We start from the raw sequence: 18,337 nt of genomic DNA, 5'->3' as shown, positions 1-18,337 counted from the left end.
ACAGACTGCCCTATATGACATCATAACAACAGTCTGGACCACTGGACGGGTTCCGCAGGACTGGAAGGATGCCCTGGTGGTCCCCCTCTTTAAGAAGGGGGACCGTACCGACTGTAACAACTACAGGGGCATCTCACTCCTCAGTGTGCCGGGTAAGGTCCTGGCAAGGATTATTCAACATCGCCTTGCTAGGCACGCTGAGGAGAGGCTTGCAGAGCCCCAATGCGGTTTCAGGAAAGGGCGGTCCTGCACAGATGCCATATTTTCTGTCCGTCTGCTCCAGCAGAGGTGTAGGGAATTCCAAAAAGACCTACATCTCTGTTTTATTGACCTGGTCAAGGCCTATGATACCATCAGTAGGACTGGGCTCTGGGTTGTTCTTCGTGCTTTCGGAGTCCCTGACCCTCTGCTCACGATCATTAAGGACCTTCATGATGGTGAGCGGGCCCGGGTAAAACTACGTGGCCGGGAGTCGGAGCCTTTCCCTGTACACCTTGGGGTGCGACAGGGATGTCCTCTGGCTCCCACATTATTTAACATCTATTTCGACTGCGTAGTTCGTGAAGCCTTCAATAGCTGTACCGGGGGAATTACCATTTGGTACAGATATAATGGGAGGCTGATCGACGCCCGGGTGCGATCAAGGGATGGCTCCCTATTGGTCAACCACGTTATGTATGCCGATGATTTGGTAATAGCTGCTCATTCAGAAGAGGAGTTGGAGACGCTGCTGCTGAGACTGGAGCGTGCCACTAAGAGGTGGGGCCTTACCATCAGCCCCACCAAAACTAAGCACCTGCCTGGGTATTTTGTACCATCGGGCACTCCACCCCCACAACTCCCAATCGGTGATGGGGCAGTTGTGGAGAGAGTGGAGAGTTTCCCATACCTGGGCAGTGTGCTTATGACCGGCTCCAGTTTATCAGCAGAGGTCTCATTCCGAATCAGTCGAGCGGCAATATCTTTTCATCGGTTGCGTAACGCTGTGTGGAAGCTACCTGGTCTGTCGCTCGGCACGAAGCTTCAGGTCTTCTCGGCCACGGTCATTCCCTCCCTTCTCTACGCTTGCGAAACATGGACCCCCCTGGTGGAGCGTCTTCGCCGGTTGGAAACATTTAGGCTGGCCTGCCTACGATCCATCCTGGGTTTAACCAGGCTGGATTGTGTGAGGAGCTCACAAGTCCTTGAAAGATCTGGGCAAAGTCCCATCAGTGAGCTCCTCCGGCAGGCAAGGCTGCGTTGGCTGGGTCATGTAGCCCGCATGCCCAGCCACCGCATGCCTAAACAGCTTTTGTTCGGCCGGATCGAGGGGGCTAAACGGGCGCGGCACGGGCTAGAGAGGAGATGGAGTGATGTGGTACAGGAGGACGTGGAGCTGAGTGGACTTGCCGATGACTGGTACCAGCGGTGTCAAGATCGGCCTCAGTGGAGGAGGCTCGTGAAGGACGCTACTGGGCAGTTGGAGGCAGTCGCCCTCCAACAACAACGGAGGGCGGAGGAGCGACGCTCACAACAACGAGCGGAGCGCCGGGTGGCTAAAGCACAGCAAGTTGGCACAGTAGGGGGCACAGGTGGTGCATCAGCCAGTCATCTCGGTCATCTCGGTCAGTCGACCCGTGGCACCTGGGTCTGCCCCGTGACCTCCTGCCAGCGGGCGTTCGACACTTCACGTGGCCTCAGGGTGCACATGGCCTGGCACAAGCATCGTGGTGACGTCACCGCCACTTAGTGGCGAATGGCGGTTGTTGTTGTTGTTGTGTGTGTGCATGTGTGTATACGATGTGTGTGTGCGCGTGTGTGTATACGATGTGTGTGTGCGCGTGTGTGTATACGACGCGTGTGTACGTGTGTGTGTACGTGTGTGTATACGACGTGTGTGCGTGCGTGTGTGTGCGTGTGTGTGCGTGTGTGCGCGTGTTTACGTGTGTGTGTACGTGTGTACGTGTGTGTGTACATGTGTACGTGTGTGCGTGTGTGTACGTGTGCGTGTGCGCGTCACCGCGTCCTCCTGCTTGATGACCCTCTGCAGGTGGCGCCGCATGTACACGGAGCCCAGGAAGCGCTCCAGCGGGGAGCACAGGTAGGAGCCGGCGAGCGCCGGCGGCAGGCCCGGGGTGGGCGAGGGGCAGAGCAGCAGGTGCAGGGCATTGTGGGACAGCAGCGAGGGGATGGCGCCCGCCCACGAGCGCTGGGGCAGCTTGCGCCCCGGAGCGCACGCCAGCGCCGCAGCGGCCGCAGCGGCCGCCGCTTGGGATGGGGGGGCCTGGGAACCTGGGGGGGGGGGCATGTTGGAGGGGGTAAAGTGGGAAGGGATCATTGAGGGTGGTGGTGGTGATGGGGGTGGTTGAGGTGGTAAGAGGTGGTGATGGGGGTGGTTGAGGTGGTAAGAGGTGGTGGTGATGGAGGTGGCTGAGGTGGTAAGAGGTGGTGGTGATGGGGGTGGTTGAGGTGGTAAGAGGTGGTGGTGATGGAGGTGGCTGAGGTGGTAAGAGGTGGTGGTGATGGAGGTGGTTGAGGTGGTTGAGGTGGTTGAGGTGGTGGTGATGGGGGTGGTTGAGGTGGTAAGAGGTGGTGGTGATGAAGGTGGCTGAGGTGGTAAGAGGTGGTGGTGATGGAGGTGGTTGAGGTGGTTGAGGTGGTTGAGGTGGTGGTGATGGGGGTGGTTGAGGTGGTTGAGGTGGTAAGAGGTGGTGGTGATGGGGGTGGTTGAGGTGGTAAGAGGTGGTGGTGATGGAGGTGGCTGAGGTGGTAAGAGGTGGTGGTGATGGGGGTGGTTGAGGTGGTAAGAGGTGGTGGTGATGGAGGTGGCTGAGGTGGTAAGAGGTGGTGGTGATGGAGGTGGTTGAGGTGGTTGAGGTGGTTGAGGTGGTGGTGATGGGGGTGGTTGAGGTGGTAAGAGGTGGTGGTGATGAAGGTGGCTGAGGTGGTAAGAGGTGGTGGTGATGGAGGTGGTTGAGGTGGTTGAGGTGGTTGAGGTGGTGGTGATGGGGGTGGTTGAGGTGGTTGAGGTGGTAAGAGGTGGTGGTGATGGGGGTGGTTGAGGTGGTAAGAGGTGGTGGTGATGGGGGTGGTTGAGGTGGTTGAGGTGGTAAGAGGTGGTGGTGATGGGGGTGGACATGGTGTTGGTGGTGGTGATGGACATGGTGGTGGTGGTGGTGGTGGTGGACATGGTGTTGGTGGTGTTGGTGGTGGTGGACATGGTGTTGGTGGTGTTGGTAGTGATGGACATGGTGTTGGTGGTGGTGGTGATGGACATGGTGTTGGTGGTGGTGGTGGACATGGTGTTGGTGGTGTTGGTGGTGGTGGTGGACATGGTGTTGGTGGTGTTGGTGGTGATGGACATGGTGTTGGTGGTGTTGGTGGTGTTGGTGGTGGTGGTGGTGGTGTTGGTGGTGGTGGTGGTGATGGACATGGTGTTGGTGGTGGTGTTGGTGGTGTTGGTGGTGGTGATGGACATGGTGGACATGGTGGACATGGTGTTGGTGGTGGTGTTGGTGGTGTTGGTGGTGGTGGTGGTGATGGACATGGTGTTGGTGGTGTTGGTGGTGTTGGTGGTGGTGGTGGTGATGGACATGGTGGACATGGTGTTGGTGGTGGTGTTGTTGGTGGTGTTGGTGGTGATGGACATGGTGTTGGTGGTGTTGGTGGTGGTGATGGACATGGTGGACATGGTGTTGGTGGTGTTGGTGGTGTTGGTGGTGATGGACATGGTGTTGGTGGTGTTGGTGGTGGTGGTGATGGACATGGTGGACATGGTGTTGGTGGTGATGGACATGGTGTTGGTGGTGTTGGTGGTGGTGGTGATGGACATGGTGGACATGGTGTTGGTGGTGGTGTTGTTGGTGGTGATGGACATGGTGTTGGTGGTGTTGGTGGTGGTGGTGATGGACATGGTGGACATGGTGTTGGTGGTGGTGGTGGTGTTGGTGGTGGTGGTGATGGACATGGTGTTGGTGGTGTTGGTAGTGGTGTTGGTGGTGTTGGTGATGGACATGGTGTTGGTGGTGTTGTTGGTGGTGTTGGTGGTGTTGGTGGTGTTGGTGGTGGTGGTGATGGACATGGTGTTGGTGGTGTTGGTGGTGTTGGTGGTGGTGTTGGTGGTGTTGGTGGTGGTGTTGGTGGTGGTGGTGATGGTGGTGGTGGTGGTGATGGACATGGTGTTGGTGGTGTTGGTGGTGTTGGTGGTGGTGTTGGTGGTGTTGAGTGTGCACGGATAACCCTCGATTAGCCACAGGTCAACTCCTGATTACCCCCTCGCTGTTTTAGGCGGTAGCCAACCGTGCCAATTAGAAGTGATATTTGTTATCCCATAGCCTACCCCATAGGTTACCCCATAGGTTACCCCATAGGTTACCCCATAGGTTACCCCATAGGTTTCCCCATAGTCTACCCCATAGGTTACCCCATAGGTTACCCCATAGGTTTCCCCATAGCCTACCCCATAGGTTTCCCCATAGGTTACCCCATAGGTTACCCCATAGGTTACCCCATAGGTTTCCCCATAGTCTACCCCATAGGTTACCCCATAGGTTACCCCATAGGTTTCCCCATAGCCTACCCCATAGTCTACCCCATAGGTTACCCCATAGGTTACCCCATAGGTTTCCCCATAGGTTACCCCATAGCCTACCCCATAGGTTACCTGCGCGTGGTGAGTGCGTGGGGTCGGACACGGGCGAGTGGATGGAGGCCAGGGCGGGGGACAGGGCCCCCCCGATGCTGGAGAGGCGCGAGGCCGAGGGGGGGCCCCCGCCCCCCGCCGAGGGGGAGCCGGGCCACCCGCCCCCTAGGCGCCCCCCCCCCGGGGACATCATGGCCAGCGTGCCGGCGTACGGGGAGTTGCTGTCTGCACGCACGCACACAGGCAAAGGCACCCCCCGCCGTGATAGCCTCGACAGACCGCCGGGGCAAGTGGTGCGAAGGCTGCCGACACGGTGGCACGCGAGGGGGGGGGTGGGTGGCCAGCACCACGCCCGGCCGCCTTTGTCTCCCCGGTGGCGATGTTTACTGCACTCCGCTACACCAGGGACTCATTTGAGGCTGAGTCGACCTAGGGCGGGAGGAAGGCCCAGACGACCGGCTTCAGAGAATTCTAATTAAGTGAGTTTCTCTGCTGCTATGAACTTCCCCGGGACGGTGATGACGACTGATGCCACTCGGCTCAGCAGCTGGTCATCGTGCGGGCAAAATAAACAAACAGCGACTTGCTTCCCATGATATTGTTTGATGTTGTTTGCAGCAAGAGCTTTATAGCTCTTCGGATTCCTCCTCCTGCAGTCAAGATAAACATTCTGAATCGAATATCCGCCCGGGGTCCGTACGGGTGCTGTGGGGGTCCTACCACACACACACACACACCCTCACACACACAGACACACTCACACACACTCACACACACTCACACACTCACACACACTCACGCTCACACACACAGACACGCACACGCTCACACACACAGACACGCACACGCTCACACACTCACACACACACTCACACACGCTCACACACACACACACAGACACGCTCACACACACTCACACACACAGACACGCACACGCTCACACACTCACACACTCACAGACAGACACACACACACACTCACAAACACTCACACACACAGACACACTCACACACACACACTCACACACACACTCACACACACCCTCACACTCACACACACCCTCACACTCACACACACCCTCACACTCACTCACACACACACACACGCTCACACACACACACCCTCACACACACACACCCTCACACACACTCACACACACACTCACACACTCGCACACACACTCACACACTCGCACACGCTCACACACTCGCACACGCTCACACACTTGCACACGCTCACACACACACACCCTCACACACGCACACACGCACACACACACACACACACGCTCACACACGTGCTCACACACACGCTCACACACACACGGGCGTCCGCCGCCCCGCCGCCGCTGCTGTGCGTCTGTGTGTGGTGGTGGTACCGTGTGGGCTGTTGAAGCTGCTGCTGCTGTGTCTGTGCGTGGTGGTGGTACCGTGTGGGCTGCTGAAGCTGCTGCTGCGTCTGTGCGTGATGGTGGTACCGTGTGGGCTGCTGAAGCTGCTGCTGCTGTGTCTGTGTGTCTGTGTGTGGTGGTGGTGGTGGTACCGTGTAGGCTGCTGCTGCGTCTGTGTGTGGTGGTACCGTGTGGGCTGTTGAAGCTGCTGCTGTGTCTGTGCGTGGCGGTGGTACCGTGTGGACTGGTACCGTGTGGGCTGGTACCGTGTGGTGGTGGTACCATGTGGGCTGGTACCGTGTGGACTGGTACCGTGTGGGCTGGTACCGTGTGGTGGTGGTACCGTGTGGGCTGGTACCGTGTGGACTGGTACCGTGTGGACTGGTACCGTGTGGGCTGGTACCGTGTGGTGGTGGTACCGTGTGGGCTGGTACCGTGTGGACTGGTACCGTGTGGGCTGTTGAAGCCGGCCGAGGGCGGCATGTGGATGCCCAGCGAGGAGGGGGAGGGCGCCGGGCCGAAGGAGGCCGGCGAGGGGATGCGCAGAGCGCCGCCTCCCGGGGAGCTGGCAGGGAGCAGCGTCGCTGCACGGGGGGGGGGGGAGGGGGGCACGGGGGGGGAGGGGGGGCACGGGGGGAGGGGAGTGAGGGTGGTTGATCGTCAGGGAAGGTTAATCAACAGCTCTCCCCCTCTCCCCCATGCTCCACTGGCGTGGTGCAGTGTGATGGAGTGTGGTGTAGTGTAGGGTGGTGTAGGGTGGTGTAGGGCGGTGTGGTGTAGGGTAGTGTAGTGTGGTGTAGGGTGGTGTAGTGTGGTGTAGGGTGGTGTAGTGTGGTGTAGGGTAGTGTGGTGCAATGTGGGGTGGTGTAGGGTGGTGTAGTGTGGTGTAGGGTGGTGTGGTGTAGGGTGGTGTAGTGCGGTGTAGTGTGGTGTAAGGTAGTGTGGTGTAGGGTGGTGTGGTGTAGTGCGGTGTAGTGTGGTGTAGGGTAGTGTGGTGTAGTGTGGTGTAGTGTGGTGTAGTGTGGTGTAGTGCGGTGTAGTGTGGTGTAGGGTAGTGCGGTGTAGTGTGGTGTAGTGCGGTGTTGGGGTCTTCACCGGGTGAGGGAGTGGGGATCATGGGAGCCGGGGAGGGAGTGACCCCGCCGTGGTAGGGGGGAGCGGGGGGTGAGGCGAGGGGGTACGGCCCTGAGGGGGTCTTGCCAAAGCCCTGCACACGCGGACAAACACACGGAGACACGGGGAGACACGAGGAGACACGGGGGGACAAGGGGAGACACGGGGAGACATGGTGACACACGGGGAGACAGGGATACATGGTGACACACGGGGAGACAGGGAAACACGGGGAGACACGGGGAGACACGGGGAGACACAGGGACAGACGGGGAGTTATGTATTTCTCCACATGTCTCAGTGAGCACCTCCGGCAGGCAAGGCTGCGTTGGCTGAGTCAAGTAGTCCGCATGCCCAGCCACCGCATGCCCCAGGAGTTTCTGTTTAGCCGGATCGAGGGGGCTAAATGGGCGCGGCACGGGCTGGAGAAGAGATGGAGTGATGTGGTACAGGAGGACGTGGAGCTGAGTGGACTTGCCGATGACTGATACCAGCGGTGCCAATATCAGCCTCTGTGGAGGAGGCTCGTGAAGGACGCTACTGGGCAGTTAGGAGGCAGTCGCCCTCCAACAACAACGAAGGGCGGAGGAGCGACGCTCACAACAATAAGCAGAGCGCCGGGTGGCTAAAGCACAGCAAGTTGGCACAGTAGGGGGTACAGGTGGTGCATCTGCCAGTCATCTCAGTCAGTCAACCCATGGCACCTGGGTCTACATCGTGACATCCTGTTAGCGAGCCTTCAACAAATCGCGCAGCCTAAAAGTGCACCTAGCCTGGCACAAGCGTCGTGGTGGCCCGCATGGCGGCTGTTGTTGTTGTGACTGTCACTGTGTAAGTGGCCGTGTGAGTGAGTGACTGAGTGGGTGACTGTGTGAGTGACTGTGTGAGTGAGTGACTGAGTGAGTGAGCGTGTGAGTGAGTGAGCGTGTGTATGAGTGAGTGAGTGTGTGAGTGAGTGTGTGAGTGACTGTGTGAGTGAGTGAGTGGCTGTGTGAGTGAGTGACTGTGTGAGTGAGTGACTGTGTGAGTGAGTGACTGAGTGAGTGTATGAGTGAGTGTATGAGTGAGTGTGTGAGTGACTGAGTGAGTGACTGTGTAAGTGTGTGTGTGAGTGAGTGTGTGACTGTGTGAGTGACTGTGAGAGTGAGTGAGTGAGTGACTGAATGAGTGAGTGTGTGAGTGACTGTGAGAGTGAGTGTATGAGTGAGTATGTGAGTGAGTGACTGAGTGAGTGATTGACACCTGGGCTCCGTGCTGTGAGCCCGTGGAGCTCTGCGTGGGGGTCTGCTGGGCTCCCGGGGGGGGCTGTGTGGACAGGAAGGTGTCCGTGGGGTCCCCCCCCACGGGCGACGGGGGGTTGTCGTCTTCGTTGACGGAGCGCCGCCGAGCCTCCAGGCTACTGTCCACGAACATTGTGAGGAACGTCTGGGGGGGGTGGGGGGGGTGGGGGGGTGGGGGTGGGGTGGGGGGGTGGGGGTGGGGGGGGTCACGTGAAACCGTAAACACCATCACCATCTCTCCCCATGTCTCTCCCCATCTCCCTCCCAGCCCCTCACATTGGGTCCTGGTGCCTGTGTGCAGGCCCCCCACGATCTTGCTGCTGCTGCAGCTGCAGACTCCCTCTCCCCACGTCTCCCTCTCCCCATCTGCCACCACCTCCCCACGGCCCTCACCTTGAGTCCTGGGGCGGGCGTGAACCCCTCCACGATCTTGCTGCTGTCAAAGAGGCTGTAGGCGCCGTCCCGCACGGCCACGGCGCCGCGCGCCTTGCAGTGGATGTCCACGCAGTAGGTGCTGCGGAAGGCGAGGCGCACGTGGGTGGGCGACTGGGGCAGGATGGTGAAGCACTGGAAGGCCGTGCTGGGCCGCTGGGACAGGCCCAGCATGGGCACCGTGGGCAGCTTGTTGATGGCGTTCAGAGGATTCTGGGTGTCGTACAGGATCTGGGTTGGGGGGGGTGGGTGAGTATCGGTGGGTTAGTGTGGGTGAGTGTGAGTGGTGAGTGCGAGTGGTGAGTGTGTGAGTGTGAGTGGTGAATGGTGAGTGTGAGTGGTGAGTGTGAGTGGTGAGTGTGAGTGGTGAGTGGTGAGTGTGAGTGCTGAATGGTGAGTGTGAGTGGTGAGTGTGAGTGGTGAGTGTGAGTGGTGAGTGTGTGAGTGGTGAGTGGTGAGTGTGAGTGGTGAGTGTGAGTGTGTGTGAGTAGGTGAGTGTGAGTGGTGAGTGTGAGTGGTGAGTGTGAGTGTGTGAGTGGTGAGTGGTGAGTGGTGAGTGTGAGTGTGAGTGGTGAGTGTGAGTGTGTGTGAGTAGGTGAGTGTGTGTGAGTAGGTGAGTGTGAGTGGTGAGTGTGAGTGGTGAGTGTGTGAGTGATGAGTGTGTGAGTGTGAGTGGTGAGTGTGTGAGTGTGTGAGTGTGAGTGGTGAGTGTGAGTGGTGAGTGTGTGAGTGGTGAGTGTGAGTGGTGAGTGGTGAGTGTGAGTGGTGAGTGTGAGTGTGTGTGAGTAGGTGAGTGTGAGTGGTGAGTGTGAGTGTGTGAGTGGTGAGTGGTGAGTGTGAGTGGTGAGTGTGAGTGTGTGTGAGTAGGTGAGTGTGTGTGAGTAGGTGAGTGTGAGTGGTGAGTGTGAGTGGTGAGTGTGTGAGTGGTGAGTGTGTGAGTGTGAGTGGTGAGTGTGTGAGTGTGTGAGTGTGAGTGGTGAGTGTGAGTGGTGAGTGTGTGAGTGGTGAGTGTGAGTGGTGAGTGGTGAGTGTGAGTGGTGAGTGAGTGGTGAGTGTGAGTGAGTGGCGAGTGTGTGAGTGAGTGGTCAGTGAGTGGTGAGTGTGAGTGAGTGGTGAGTGAGTGGTGAGTGTGTGAGTGAGTGGTGAGTGTGAGTGAGTGGTGAGTGAGTGGTGAGTGTGTGAGTGGTGAGTGGTGAGTGGTGAGTGTGAGTGGTGAGTGTGAGTGGTGAGTGTGAGTGGTGAGTGTGAGTGTGAGTGGTGAGTGGTGAGTGAGTGGTGAGTGTGAGTGTGAGTGGTGTGTGTGAGTGGTGAGTGGTGAGTGGTGAGTGGTGAGTGTGAGTGAGTGTGAGTGAGTGTGAGTGAGTGTGAGTGAGTGGTGAGTGAGTGGTGAGTGAGTGGTGAGTGTGAGTGTGTGTGAGTGGTGAGTGAGTGGTGAGTGTGTGTGTGAGTCTGTGAGTGGTGAGTGGTGAGTGTGAGTGAGTGGTGAGTGAGTGGTGAGTGAGTGGTGAGTGTGTGTGTGAGTCTGTGAGTGTGAGTGGTGAGTGTGAGTGAGTGGTGAGTGTGTGTGTGAGTCTGTGAGTGTGAGTGGTCAGTGTGAGTGAGTGGTGAGTGAGTGGTGAGTGAGTGGTGAGTGTGTGTGTGAGTCTGTGAGTGTGAGTGGTGAGTGTGAGTGAGTGGTGAGTGAGTGGTAAGTGAGTGGTGAGTGTGTGTGTGAGTCTGTGAGTGTGAGTGGTGAGTGTGAGTGAGTGGTGAGTGGTGAGTGAGTGGTGAGTGTGTGTGAGTCTGTGAGTGTGAGTGGTGAGTGTGAGTGAGTGGTGAGTGAGTGGTGAGTGAGTGGTGAGTGTGTGTGTGAGTCTGTGAGTGTGAGTGGTGAGTGTGAGTGAGTGGTGAGTGAGTGGTGAGTGAGTGGTGAGTGTGAGTGGTGAGTGAGTGGTGAGTGGTGAGTGTGGTGAGTGAGTGAGTGGTGAGTGTGGTGAGTGAGTGAGTGAGTGGTGAGTGTGGTGAGTGAGTGGTGAGTGTGAGTGGTGAGTGTGAGTGAGTGGTGAGTGTGAGTGGTGAGTGAGTGGTGAGTGTGAGTGAGTGGTGAGTGTGAGTGGTGAGTGTGAGTGGTGAGTGTGAGTGGTGAGTGTGAGTGAGTGGTGAGTGTGAGTGAGTGGTGAGTGTGAGTGGTGAGTGTGAGTGAGTGGTGAGTGTGAGTGGTGAGTGAGTGGTGAGTGTGAGTGAGAGTGGTGAGTGTGAGTGGTGAGTGTGAGTGGTGAGTGTGAGTGAGTGGTGAGTGTGAGTGGTGAGTGTGAGTGGTGAGTGTGAGTGGTGAGTGTGAGTGAGTGGTGAGTGTGAGTGAGTGGTGAGTGTGAGTGGTGAGTGAGTGGTGAGTGTGAGTGAGTGGTGAGTGTGAGTGGTGAGTGTGAGTGGTGAGTGTGAGTGGTGAGTGTAAGTGAGTGGTGAGTGTGAGTGAGTGGTGAGTGTGAGTGAGTGGTGAGTGAGTGGTGAGTGGTGAGTGTGAGTGGTGAGTGTCACCTGCAGGAGGTGAGCCAGGCTGGGCCTGTGTGTGAAGGCTTCCACCAGCTGGTGCAGGATGATGTTGTGTGTGAGTGGTGAGTGTGAGTGGTGAGTGTGAGTGGTGAGTGGTGAGTGAGTGAGTGAGTGAGTGGTGAGTGAGTGGTGAGTGAGTGGTGAGTGGTGAGTGGTGAGTGAGTGGTGAGTGGTGAGTGGTGAGTGAGTGGTGAGTGGTGAGTGTGGTGAGTGAGTGAGTGGTGAGTGAGTGGTGAGTGTGAGTGGTGAGTGTGAGTGGTGAGTGAGTGGTGAGTGAGTGGTGAGTGAGTGGTGAGTGTGAGTGAGTGGTGAGTGTGAGTGAGTGGTGAGTGAGTGGTGAGTGTGAGTGAGTGGTGAGTGTGAGTGGTGAGTGTGAGTGGTGAGTGTGAGTGGTGAGTGAGTGGTGAGTGAGTGGTGAGTGAGTGGTGAGTGTGAGTGGTGAGTGTCACCTGTAGGAGGTGAGCCAGGCTGGGCCTGTGGGTGAAGGCTTCCACCAGCTGGTGCAGGATGATGTTGTGGCAGTTGCTGGAGCCCGAGTTGGGCCCCACGGTGCCCAGCGCCAGCTGGAACTTGTGGGCAGTGGGCAGCCACTGCACGCTGATCTGTGGGGCAGCCAAAACCACCACAGCCACAACAACCACCACCACCACAACAACCACATTAACGACAACAAATATAACCGCAACCACAACCATAACCACCACAACCACCACCACCACAACAACCAGATTAATCACAACAAACATAACCGCAACCACAACCATAACCACCACAACCATCACCACCGCAACAACCATCACTACATCAGCAACCATCACAACAACCATCACAATCACCACAATAACCACCACCACATCCATCACAACGAACATCAACAACCATCACAACCACCATATCAACAACCATCACAACCACCATATCAAAAACCATAAATACCACTACAAAAATCATACTGAGGAGGTGGTGAGTGGTGAGTGAGTGAGCGGTGAGTGAGTGGTGAGTGAGCGGTGAGTGAGCGGTGAGTGAGTGGTGAGTGAGTGGTGAGTGAGTGGTGAGTGAGTGAGTGGTGAGTGAGTGAGTGGTGAGTGAGTGAGTGGTGAGTGAGTGGTGAGTGAGTGGTGAGTGGGTGGGTGGTGGGTGAGTGAATTGTGAGTGAGTGGTGAGTGAGTGGTGAGTGGTGAGTGAGTGGTGAGTGAGTGAGTGGTGAGTGAGTGGTGAGTGAGTGGTGAGTGAGTGGTGAGTGAGTGAGTGAGTGGTGAGTGAGTGGTGAGTGAGTGGTGAGTAAGTGAGTGAGTGAGTGGTGAGTGAGTGGTGAGTGAGTGGTGAGTGGTGAGTGAGTGGTGAGTGAGTGGTGAGTGAGTGGTCAGTGAGTGAGTGGTGAGTGAGTGGTGAGTGAGTGGTGAGTGAGTGGTCAGTGAGTGAGTGGTGAGTGAGTGGTCAGTGAGTGAGTGGTGAGTGAGTGGTGAGTGAGTGGTGAGTGAGTGGTCAGTGAGTGGTGAGTGAGTGGTGAGTGGTGAGTGAGTGAGTGGTGAGCGTACCGAGCTGCCCTTGTTGGGTCCGTAACACAGCACGAGCTTCTTGTAGGTGTAAGTCCGCACCTCCGCAAACTGACTGAAGTGAATAGTCGTCTCTACAACAACAACAGCCACAACAATCGATACAACAGCCACAACAATCGATACAACAGCCACAACAATCGATACAACAGCCACAACCACCACTACAAACACAACCACTAGAACGATCACTCGGGTGAGCTAATGAGTAAGCGAGTAAGTGAGCGAGTGACTGAGCGAGTGAGTGAATGAGCGAGCGAGTGAGTGACTGAGCGAGTGAGCGAGTGACTGAGCGAGTGAGCGAGCGAGTGACTGAGCGAGTGAGTGAGCGAGTGACTGAGCGAGTGAGCGAGCGAGTGACTGAGCGAGTGAGTGACTGAGCGAGTGAGCGAGTGACTGAGCGAGTGAGTGACTGAGCGAGTGAGTGACTGAGCGAGTGAGCGAGCGAGTGACTGAGCGAGCGAGTGACTGAGTGAGTGAGCGAGCGAGTGACTGAGCGAGTGACTGAGCGAGTGAACGACTGAGCGTGAGTGACTGAGTGAGTGAGCGAGCGAGCGAGTGAGTGAGCGAGTGAGTGAATGAGCGAGTGACTGAGTGAGTGAGCGAGCGAGTGACTGAGCGAGTGACTTAGCGAAGTGAACGACTGAGCGTGAGTGACTGAGTGAGTGAGCGAGCGAGCAAGTGAGCGAGTGACTGAGTGAGTGACTGAGCGAGTGAGTGACTGAGCGAGTGAGCGAGCGAGCGAGCGACTGAGCGAGTGAGCGAGTGACTGAGCGAGCGAGCGGTCGAGTGAGTAAGCGAGCAATTGAGTGAACGAGTGAGTGACCGAGCGAGCGAACGGGCGACTCACCGTGCAGCGTGTGAGAGAAGTCCAGCACGCAGCTGTAGAGGCGTGAGATGGAGCGCCAGTCGTCCAGGAACGCATGGAGCACGCGGCGGCTCCCGGCCGGCTGTGCCGGGGGGCTCTCGTAGGTGAGGTAGACGCGGCGCACGGGGCCTGCCGCACACAGACACAGAACCCCCCCCACCGTGTAGCCTCACTAACACTGCAGGGGCAAGTGCTGTGAGCGAGTAGCAGCATCGCCTACGAAGGCCGGCACTGTGGGGGGTGGGTTGCCAGCATTACCAGCAGTATCACCACCACTATCACCACCACCACTACAATCACCACCACTATCACCACCACCACCACTATCACCACCACCACTATCATCACCACCACTATCACCACCACCACTACTATCACCACCACCACTACTATCACCACCACTACCACCACCACTATCACCACCACCACTATCACCACCACCACCACTATCACCACCACCACCACTATCACCACCACCACCACCACTATCACCACCACCACCACTATCACCACCACCACTACCACCACCACTATCACCACCATCATCACCACCATCATCACCACCACTACCACCACCACCACTATCACCACCACTATCACCACCACCACTACTATCACCACCACTACCACCACCACTATCACCACCACCACCACTATCACCACCACTACCACCACCACTATCACCACCACCACTATCACCACCACTACAATCACCACCACAATCACCACCACTATCACCACCACTACTATCACCACCACCACTATCACCACCACTATCACCACCACCACTATCACCACCACCACTACCACCACCACCACTATCACCACCACTACTATCACCACAACCACCACCATCACCACCACCACCACCACTATCACTACCACCACCACCACTACCACCAGCACCCCGTGTAGCCAGGCACAGACTGTGAGGGCAAGTGCTGCTAGTAGCAAGTAGCAGCGGCACAGCCGATGGAGGTCGGCACTGTGGCACACGAGGGGGGTCCAGCCCCACGCACGCCCTGGGGGGCGTCGTCTCCATTGTGCCGGGGGGGGCGGGGGGGCGGGGGGGGGGGCGGGGGGGGGGCTGTGGACGGGCCGGCGGTGACGCCCCGACTCCACTGGGTGCAGTGCGGAGTGTGAGGTGCTGTGTGGTGGGTACCCTGCTCTCTGTGTGTGTGTGAGGTGCTGTGTGGTGGGTACCCTGCTCTCTGTGTGTGTGAGGTGCTGTGTGGTGGGTACCCTGCTCTCTGTGTGTGTGTGAGGTGCTGTGTGGTGGGTACCCTGCTCTCTGTGTGTGTGTGGTGCTGTGTGGTGGGTACCCTGCTCTCTGTGTGTGTGTGGTGCTGTGTGGTGGGTACCCTGCTCTCTGTGTGTGTGTGGTGCTGTGTGGTGGGTACCCTGCTCTCTGTGTGAGTGTGTGTGGTGCTGTGTGGTGGGTACCCTGCTCTCTGTGTGTGTGTGAGGTGCTGTGTGGTGGGTACCCTGCTCTCTGTGTGTGTGTGAGGTGCTGTGTGGTGGGTACCCTGCTCTCTGTGTGTGTGAGGTGCTGTGTGGTGGGTACCCTGCTCTCTGTGTGTGTGTGAGGTGCTGTGTGGTGGGTACCCTGCTCTCTGTGTGTGTGTGGTGCTGTGTGGTGGGTACCCTGCTCTCTGTGTGTGTGTGGTGCTGTGTGGTGGGTACCCTGCTCTCTGTGTGAGTGTGTGTGGTGCTGTGTGGTGGGTACCCTGCTCTCTGTGTGAGTGTGAGGTGCTGTGTGGTGGGTACCCTGCTCTCTGTGTGAGTGTGAGGTGCTGTGTGGTGGGTACCCTGCTCTGTGTGTGTGTGTGTGGTGCTGTGTGGTGGGTACCCTGCTCTCTGTGTGTGTGAGGTGCTGTGTGGTGGGTACCCTGCTCTCTGTGTGTGTGTGTGAGGTGCTGTGTGGTGGGTACCCTGCTCTGTGTGTGTGTGTGTGTGGTGCTGTGTGGTGGGTACCCTGCTCTCTGTGTGTGTGTGGTGCTGTGTGGTGGGTACCCTGCTCTCTGTGTGTGTGTGGTGCTGTGTGGTGGGTACCCTGCTCTCTGTGTGAGTGTGTGTGGTGCTGTGTGGTGGGTACCCTGCTCTCTGTGTGTGTGTGAGGTGCTGTGTGGTGGGTACCCTGCTCTCTGTGTGTGTGTGAGGTGCTGTGTGGTGGGTACCCTGCTCTCTGTGTGTGTGAGGTGCTGTGTGGTGGGTACCCTGCTCTCTGTGTGTGTGTGAGGTGCTGTGTGGTGGGTACCCTGCTCTCTGTGTGTGTGTGGTGCTGTGTGGTGGGTACCCTGCTCTCTGTGTGTGTGTGGTGCTGTGTGGTGGGTACCCTGCTCTCTGTGTGTGTGTGGTGCTGTGTGGTGGGTACCCTGCTCTCTGTGTGAGTGTGTGTGGTGCTGTGTGGTGGGTACCCTGCTCTCTGTGTGAGTGTGAGGTGCTGTGTGGTGGGTACCCTGCTCTCTGTGTGAGTGTGAGGTGCTGTGTGGTGGGTACCCTGCTCTGTGTGTGTGTGTGTGGTGCTGTGTGGTGGGTACCCTGCTCTCTGTGTGTGTGAGGTGCTGTGTGGTGGGTACCCTGCTCTCTGTGTGTGTGTGTGAGGTGCTGTGTGGTGGGTACCCTGCTCTGTGTGTGTGTGTGTGTGGTGCTGTGTGGTGGGTACCCTGCTCTCTGTGTGTGTGTGGTGCTGTGTGGTGGGTACCCTGCTCTCTGTGTGAGTGTGAGGTGCTGTGTGGTGGGTACCCTGCTCTCTGTGTGTGTGTGGTGCTGTGTGGTGGGTACCCTGCTCTCTGTGTGTGTGTGAGGTGCTGTGTGGTGGGTACCCTGCTCTCTGTGTGTGTGTGAGGTGCTGTGTGGTGGGTACCCTGCTCTCTGTGTGTGTGTGTGTGGTGCTGTGTGGTGGGTACCCTGCTCTCTGTGTGTGTGTGTGAGGTGCTGTGTGGTGGGTACCCTGCTCTGTGTGTGTGTGTGTGGTGCTGTGTGGTGGGTACCCTGCTCTCTGTGTGAGTGTGAGGTGCTGTGTGGTGGGTACCCTGCTCTCTGTGTGTGTGTGGTGCTGTGTGGTGGGTACCCTGCTCTCTGTGTGAGTGTGAGGTGCTGTGTGGTGGGTACCCTGCTCTCTGTGTGAGTGTGTGGTGCTGTGTGGTGGGTACCCTGCTCTCTGTGTGAGTGTGTGGTGCTGTGTGGTGGGTACCCTGCTCTCTGTGTGAGTGTGTGGTGCTGTGTGGTGGGTACCCTGCTCTCTGTGTGAGTGTGTGGTGCTGTGTGGTGGGTACCCTGCTCTCTGTGTGAGTGTAGTGCTGTGTGGTGCTGTGTGTGTGTGGTGCTGTGTGGTGCTGTGTGTGTGTGGTGCTGTGTGGTACTGTGTGTGGTGCTGTGTGTGGTGCTGTGTGGGCTGTACCCTGCTCTCTGGGCGAGGTGCTGTGCACGGGGCAGCCTGTGAATGCCAGCTCCACCAGCCAGGTGCGGTTGTTGCGGCCCTGCAACCGCATGGTGCAGTCCAGCAGCGAGCGCTCCAGCTCGCCACGCGCCTCCACGCCCACCTCCATGCACGGCGGGATCCTGCAGCAGGGACAACGCGGCAGCGGCACACAGCGGGGAGCAGCATGCAGCAGGGAGCAGCAGAGAGCAGCAGCAGCAGGGAGCAACAGGGAGCAGCAGGGAGCAGCAGGGAGCAGCAGGGAGCAGCAGGGAGCAGCAGAGAGCAGCAGCAGCAGGGAGCAACAGGGAGCAGCAGGGAGCAGGAGGGAGCAGCAGGGAGCAGCAGGGAGCAGGAGGGAGCAGCAGCAGCAGGGAGCAACAGGGAGCAGGAGGGAGCAGCAGGGAGCAGGAGGGAGCAGCAGCAGCAGGGAGCAACAGGGAGCAGGAGGGAGCAGCAGGGAGCAGCAGGGAGCAGCAGCAGCAGGGAGCAGCAGGGAGCAGCAGGGAGCAGCAGCAGCAGGGAGCAACAGGGAGCAGCAGGGAGCAGCAGGGAGCAGCAGGGAGCAGCAGGGAGCAGCAGGGAGCAGCAGGGAGCAGCAGGGAGCAGCAGCAGCAGGGAGCAACAGGGAGCAGGAGGGAGCAGCAGCAACAGGGAGCAGCAGGGAGCAGCAGGGAGCAGCAGCAGCAGGGAGCAACAGGGAGCAGCAGGGAGCAGCAGCAGCAGGGAGCAACAGGGAGCAGCAGGGAGCAGCAGCAACAGGGAGCAGCAGGGAACAGCAGGGAGCAACAGGGAGCAGGAGGGAGCAGCAGCAACAGGGAGCAGCAGGGAACAGCAGGGAGCAACAGGGAGCAGCAGGGAGCAGCAGCAACAGGGAGCAACAGGGAGCAGCAGGGAGCAACAGGGAGCAGGAGGGAGCAGCAGCAACAGGGAGCAGCAGGGAGCAACAGGGAGCAGCAGGGAGCAGCAGCAGCAGGCAGCAGGGAGCAGGAGGGAGCAGCAGGGAGCAGGAGGGAGCAGCAGCAGCAGGGAGCAACAGGGAGCAGGAGGGAGCAGCAGCAACAGGGAGCAGCAGGGAGCAACAGGGAGCAGCAGGGAGCAGCAGCAGCAGGCAGCAGGGAGCA

The 18,337-nt window shown here is 58.3% G+C and overlaps 1 protein-coding gene across 1 annotated transcript in view; it reads right to left on the bottom strand.

Moving 5' to 3' along the window:
• Positions 1 to 18,337, bottom strand: part of MED14 (mediator complex subunit 14) — a 69,357-nt gene that overhangs the window by 10,459 nt on the left and 40,561 nt on the right. Inside the window, exons 18-27 of the mRNA XM_078882639.1 lie at positions 17,196 to 17,356; positions 13,775 to 13,921; positions 12,907 to 12,998; positions 11,818 to 11,970; positions 8,798 to 9,067; positions 8,367 to 8,549; positions 7,107 to 7,218; positions 6,461 to 6,595; positions 4,643 to 4,846; positions 2,000 to 2,271 (exon numbers count right to left, since the gene is read on the bottom strand). Coding sequence (XP_078738765.1) covers positions 2,000 to 2,271; positions 4,643 to 4,846; positions 6,461 to 6,595; positions 7,107 to 7,218; positions 8,367 to 8,549; positions 8,798 to 9,067; positions 11,818 to 11,970; positions 12,907 to 12,998; positions 13,775 to 13,921; positions 17,196 to 17,356 — 1,729 coding nt within the window. The remainder of the gene's footprint in view (positions 1 to 1,999; positions 2,272 to 4,642; positions 4,847 to 6,460; positions 6,596 to 7,106; positions 7,219 to 8,366; positions 8,550 to 8,797; positions 9,068 to 11,817; positions 11,971 to 12,906; positions 12,999 to 13,774; positions 13,922 to 17,195; positions 17,357 to 18,337) is intronic.

This window comes from Lampetra fluviatilis, chromosome 66, assembly GCF_964198595.1.
Source record: "Lampetra fluviatilis chromosome 66, kcLamFluv1.1, whole genome shotgun sequence".
NCBI lineage: Eukaryota > Metazoa > Chordata > Hyperoartia > Petromyzontiformes > Petromyzontidae > Lampetra > Lampetra fluviatilis.
Note: the sequence above shows the minus strand (reverse complement) of the source record. Positions and strands in the feature narration are given on the sequence as shown.